This window comes from Neopsephotus bourkii, unplaced genomic scaffold, assembly GCF_033783945.1.
Source record: "Neopsephotus bourkii isolate Nb327-2 ecotype Australia unplaced genomic scaffold, CSIRO-AGI_Nbou_v1 NB_1468, whole genome shotgun sequence".
NCBI classification, from domain to species: Eukaryota; Metazoa; Chordata; class Aves; order Psittaciformes; family Psittacidae; genus Neopsephotus; species Neopsephotus bourkii.
The window spans coordinates 608,011-614,262 of NW_026901945.1; the positions used below are offsets into that span (position 1 = coordinate 608,011).

General features: G+C 59.8%; 1 protein-coding gene across 1 annotated transcript; it reads left to right on the forward strand.

The window, feature by feature from the left end:
- Window positions 1-983: 983 nt before the first annotated feature.
- Window positions 984-3,343, forward strand: GPR119 (G protein-coupled receptor 119). The gene has a single exon (XM_061368969.1). It carries the CDS (start codon window positions 1,206-1,208, stop codon window positions 2,751-2,753), a length of 1,548 nt encoding a protein of 515 aa, XP_061224953.1. The 5' UTR covers window positions 984-1,205; the 3' UTR covers window positions 2,754-3,343.
- Window positions 3,344-6,252: the final 2,909 nt, after the last annotated feature.

Sequence of the window (6,252 nt, forward strand, 5' to 3'; positions counted from 1 at the left end):
CTTCTGCCTAAGAGCTCATCTCAGTCTCCCCTCGGGCAGGTTCAAGCCATTCCCCTTGGCCTGTCCCTACAGGCCCTTGTCCCAAGCCCCTCTCCAGGTTTCCTGCAGCCCCTTTAGGCACTGGAGCTGCTCTAAGGTCTCCCCTTCAGGAGCCTTCTCTTCTCCAGAGCAGAGCTGCTCCAGCCCTCGCAGCATCCGCATGGCCTCCTCTGGACTCATCCCTGACGTCTCCCTGGGCAAATACAAGAGGAGGTTTGGGGGTGTGAGGCCACCAAAGCCCTTCCCGTACCCACCTGCAGAGCAGACCCAGGGTGTTCCCTGCTCTGCAGCTCCATCCACAGTGGCCACAGTTCGTGTTTCTGCAGCATCTCCCCATCACAGTGCCAGGTCCTGCCCTGTGCCTTGATCCCAGCCTCTCCCCAGCCTCTGGTTACTGTTTGACAGAGGAAGGTTTGAACCTGCCTGTTTCCTGGCAGCTCCATTATTTTCCGGCTCATGAGACAGGAGAAGTGACTTCTTGCACTTGGTTTAAAGGGATGCAGCAGTCTCAGTCCTGGCCTGTGTGGGTCACCCACTCTGGGAATGTGAGGGACGTGCACTGGGTTCATAGGACTCTATACACAAGGACACAGAAGCTTTATTTCCATGAATCTCTTTGTTACAAGTTACTATTGGTAAGGGAAATACACTTGTAATTAGTAAAGAGTGTGTGAGGTGTCCCTGCCATTGCAGGGGTTAGAATTAGATGATCTTTAAAGTCCCTCCCAACCCAAACCATGAAACAGAATATATAATTTTATTTTTGTACTGTTAGTAGCAAGTCTGTGTATTCCATTCCAAAGTGGTCTATTATTATGGTGCTCTTGGGGTGAGGTCCGTGATGGGTGAAGTCTCTCTCTGGAGATTATCTGTGTCCCAGAGCCTGCAGTCACCCCAAGCATCCCCAGAGGGTCTGAAGGATGATATGGAGTTCACATACTTTGGGAGAGGGATACTTGGTTTGGGTGGGAAGCCTGTTACTTTTACGTGGATCCATAAGTGAGCAGAGGACACCAGCTCCTGACTTCTGCTTGTTAGGAGGCCCCTTTGCAGGTTATGGCAGGTTCCTGCTCTGCAGGTTATGGTAGGTTCTTTGTTATGGGCTTACCAAATGCACTGTAGTGTCCCAGCTGCACCTGCTGAAGACATGCCATGTTCCCAGGCTCATGGACAACTTTACGTGTGCTTTAGCTGACATCTCGTCGGTTCTTTTCCCCTCTACAACCACATCACCTTTACAGCTGCTGCACCAAGGGATCAGTGGTGTTCTCTTGATCCCTGCAGGAAGAGGCTTCCCTGGCTCTGGCAGGGACCCCGTGAGCTGTGTGACCCACATGGACCAGTGGGGCTGGGTGCTGGGACATCCCTCTGCTTGTTCCCTGATGCCAGCACCATCTCTGCTCAGGTTCTTGGTGCTTGGCAGGGGCACAGGCACCACCCCCTGTGCCATCGTGGCAGCTTCCTGTCCAGGTGCTCACAGCTCACCTCCTGCTCCAGGGTTGTCTGGAAACGTGGCTGGAGGGAGGGACCTCTGTGGGCACAGCAGGTGCTGGGAGTGCTCCAGTCCCTTCCGCAGGCAGGGGCTCAGCAGAGCTCCGCTCCAGCTCAGAGACACCACTGGCTGCTGCAGCACCGCCGGACTGAGGAGCTGCTCTTGGAAGTCCACGGTGAGGGATGCCCTAGAACCGTGTTGGGGACACACCATCGTGGGGCTGTGCCCCGTGGGGACAGCCATGGCTGGCTCAGCCTTCGGAGCCATCCTCGCTGTGCTGGCCTCGCTCATCATCACTGCCAATGCGCTGGTGGTCATCGCTCTCCTCTGCCTCATCCAGAAAAGAGGCTCCAAGGGGCTCTATTTTGTCCTCAATCTCGCCGTTGCGGATGCCATGGTTGGCTTCACGGTCACAGGGCTGGTCATGGATGAGTTTTCCCAGCCCTTTTATCCTCCCCAGATCTTCTGCGTCCTGAGAATGTCTTTTGTGACATCCTCTTCTGCTGCCTCTATCCTATCCCTGACCCTGATCGCATGTGATAGGCACCTGGCCATCAGGAAGCCTTTCCACTACTTCCAGCTGATGACAGGCCTGCGGGTCGGGGTGCATCTGGCGGGGCTCTGGCTGGTGGCTGCCATCATCGGCTTCCTCCCGGTCCTCACCCCAGGCTTTCAGAAGGTCGCCCACCATGAGAAGTGCTCCATCTTTGGGGTCTTCCACCCCACCTACATGCTCACCGTCTTCTGCGTCGGCTTCTTCCCAGCACTCTTCCTCTTTATTTATCTCTACTGCGACATGCTGAAAATCGCCTCCGTACACGTGCAGCACATTCAGGAGGTGGAGCAGGCAGGGCTGGCGGGCACTGCCTGCCCCCCGGCCCGCACCACCAGCGACATGAAGGCCATGCGCACTGTGGCTGTGCTCATCGGGTGCTTCACGCTGTCCTGGCTGCCCTTCTTTGTTGCCAGCATCGTGCAGACTGTCTGCTCCGAGTGCTTCCCCACCAGGGTCATCGAGAACTACCTCTGGCTGCTGGGGCTGGGCAACTCCCTCCTCAACCCGCTGCTCTACTCTTTCTGGCAGAGGGACGTGCGGCTGCAGCTCTCCCAGCTGGCTGGGGCTGTGAAGAGGATCCTCCTTCACTCGGGCAACCGCCGCCGATTCTCCAGCAGAGGCACCAACTCTGTCCCCACTGTGTCCTGCCTGCAGATCCAGCACTGACATGGTAAGGAGCAGCTGTCACCAGCTTTCCAGCTCATCTTCTGCACTGTGACCATGAACTTGGGGCCTGCTGGCTCTGGAGGAAGTCACAGACCAGGGTGGGACCAATCTGGATGCTAATTCCACATTGGCGTGGCCAAATTCCAGCCTGCCACAACAGGGCCTGGTCGGCATCAGCCCCAGGCATTGCACATGTTGGGTTTTGCCTGGAGAGCTCAGCAAGAGCAGCCTGGTGTCTCCCAGGTCCAAGCCCTCAGCACTCATTCTGCAAGCCAACATCCTTCGCCCATTGCTGCCCAGAACTGGCTCCTCCTGCCCTGCCCTCTGCCTGCAGCACCAGCTCTCTGGTAGCAGAGTCTGGGAGGTGTGCTCGTGTCAAGTCTGTCCTGGACCACAAGCACTACCAGTCGCTGCCCATCCTAAACCAAACTCGGGATCCTACAGCTGCAGCCTGGGCCATTCCCCAGCCCTGTCCCCTGCAGGGTGAGGGGTGCGAGTCTGGGCTCTGCCGTGGCACTGAGACCCCGAGGAGGCTCCTGCTGTTCCCCAGCAGCAGCGGTATCCACATGGAAGCTGGCATGGTGAGCAGGGCAGCATGGGCTGTGCCACTGCTGTTTGGCCTGGGCTCTTAAGGAAGTTAATGAGTAACTGGCTGAAGGAGCAGGAGGAACAGCTGCCTCCAAGCCTGGGAAGCCCCAGGCAGAGCGTTGTTCTATCCCACCAGGGCTGTGGGCTGGATTTGGGACTGCAAGGGTCCCTATGCACCGACTCATCCCATGAGAGTGTTTCCACGTGCCTTGCCATGCTGCAGTGCTGGCCAGCTTGTTTGCCCTGGCAGAGACTATAACCAGATTTCATTGATTCTCATTAAATCATGTCTGTTTAATCCATACAGCATGAAAATTTCTGTCCGAAGAGGTTTCTTAGCTCAGCATGTTCCCTGATCTGAAATGAGGGTGCTGTGCTCGCAAGAGCAGTTTTTTTCACCTCTGCCATCTGTCCCACTGGTGGACACGACTGTTCAAGGCTATATCCACTCCTCATCCAGAAGCTGCCTTGGTCCTGAGGCCTCCCCACCCTAGAGTGAGCAGCAAAAATAAAAGTGCCATTAAAAAAACCCAACGACAAGGTGATCTGTGGCGTTCACCTTCCATGGGAAAGGCCTGAGGCTGCCCATCACACGGCTGATGCTGTTCCTAAGCTGTGCAACACGGAGGGAAGGTGTCTGTGTTGCAGTCCTGGCGCTGCGGGTGGGTTGGTATCTCGTAGGTGGATCCAGCCTGAATCAGTGCTGGGACCGCCCCATCATCTGCCTGCAGGGTGTTTGCTGCCTGTTCTCATGGAGCCTGAGCTCTGCCGGCTGTTGCTGTGCAAAGCCGCCCGCCCACCCTCACCGGTACCGCCGGAGCAGCCCCCGCAGCCGCCGGCCGTGGGTGTCCTGTGGGAATGAAGACAGCTTACTCGTGGTCTCTTGCTGCTTCCCCAGCTCACCCGCTGCTGCCTCTGCGGCCCTGTGCTGCCCGCAGCGCGGAGCAGGGCCGGAGCAGCGCTTGGGCCCGGGCATGGAACCAGGCAGGACGGCAGAGCCGGAGCCGCGGCCGTGCAGCCTGCAGCGACCACGGCTGCTGCACCCGCAGCGGGGACACGGCTCCTCAGCGCCCTCAGTGCCAGAGACACGGGGTAGCGGCTGGGGGGAAGGAGCCGCTGCTGCTGGGCTCTGCTGCTGGTGGGGGCACGGCACGGCGGAGGCAGAGCATCCCCCCGCAGCGGAGGCAGCTGATCTGTGCCTCCTCTCTCCCAGCGCTGTGCTGCAGGGGGCGCTCCATTCCTGGAGATACCTCCAGGTCACGCTGGGAGCAGAGGGACCATTGGACAAGGGCCTGTAGGGCCAGGCCAAGGGGAATGGCTTGAACCTGCCCGAGGGGAGACTGAGCTGAGCTCTTAGGCTGAAGCTCTTCCCTGCGAGGGTGCTGAGGCGCTGGCACAGGGTGCCCAGAGAAGCTGTGGCTGCCCCATCCCTGGCAGTGCTCAAGGCCAGGTTGGACACAGGGGCCTGGAGCAAGCTGCTCCAGTGGAAGGGGTCCCTGCCCGTGGCAGGGGTTGGAGCTGGAGACATTCAAGGTCCCTTCAACCCAACCAAACCCCAGAGTCTGGGATGCTGTGGGCGCGGGTGGGTGCATCGGGCTAACGGGGCAGGAGGCATGGGTCGGTCCTGCCCCAGGAGAGAGGCAGAGCTGCCGCCGCTGTGCTCCAGCCCCATAAACCCCACTGCCACCGCCTCTGTTTCTGTTAACGGGAGGCTCCCCCTCCAGCAGCCGCACAGGCGCACTCCGCCACCGTCCCAGTGTGCCCTGCGCGCAGCGCCCCGGCTCTGAGCGGCCTCACAGCCAATAGGCGGCCGTGGCGGGGGCGCGCGCGGAGGGGCCGGTGCGGATGTTTGCGGAGGGGGGACGGGGAGGTGCTGGGTGCGGGTCGGCAGCGGGACCGGGAGCGGGACCTGGCGCTGGCCCGGGCGGTGAGTGCGGGGCTAGGGCTGGGTGAGCCGGGCTGAGAGGTCTCGGTGTCCGGGCGGCAGGGCTCAGCCCCGCCCCGGGAGACCTCCACGGGGAGCGGCTGCCTGGGCCTGCTGCGCCCGCGGCCCGGTGCTGCTCACCGGGGGAGGCGGTGGTGTGGGCCTGGAGCGCTCGGGCCTGCTGTGCGCTCCGCTTCCGTGGGTGCTGCTGGGCCGAACCTGCGCCCCTCATGTCCGAGGCGGCCGAGGGTTGGCTTCCGGCCGGTGCAGGCGGCTCGGTGCGGCTCTCGCCGGCCGTCGCCGTCACTGGGGTCCCGAGAGCTCCGGGGACCGCTGCTGGTGGTGACACCTCGAGAGCTCCGATGTCTCTCAGCAGGCGGGGGGGCTGCTCCGAGGGGTTTAAGTTGGGGTGGCAGAGTCTCTAGGCTGCTTTTTGCTGGTGATCAAACCGTCACCGGGTGGTAGGTTTGAGGGGTCGGCGAAATGAGATGTGCTTAAAGAAGTGATTGCTGAGCTGACGGACTGCCACACGGGGCACTTCTGGTGCTGCGGGAGGGTTGGGTTGCAAAGGAAGGGGGGAAAGTGGGAGCAGCTTCTCACCAGCTGGGTGTAGCTGTCACGGTGTTAATGGTTGGGTGTAGCTGGCTGGGTTCTCAGAGCAGTGGCAGGCTCAGCCATGCCCAGCTCAGCTTATGCTGGATCCAGTCACGACAGCCAGACTGTACGTAGGAAGCACTGTCAGGTTCCGGCATGCTTGTACCGGTAACCACAGATACCGATGGGCTGTAGCTCTCCCACAGCCCTGCTCCATAAATATCTTTTGCATCCATATGTATGCGCATGCATGCATTTGTTTGCTTCCTTAAGCGTTACTCTCGGGCTTCTTTATGTGTCACGTACTGTCTCAATTATTTTGCCCTCATTTTGGCTGTGTGCAAAGTCCAGCTGTTAACACCAATGTAGATTCACATCTTGCTGCATAGAAGC

Bases quoted from the DNA above. Each gene is read 5' to 3' on its own strand.
- GPR119 (XM_061368969.1), top strand. From the start codon at position 1,206: ATGGACAACTTTACGTGTGCTTTAGCTGACATCTCGTCGGTTCTTTTC.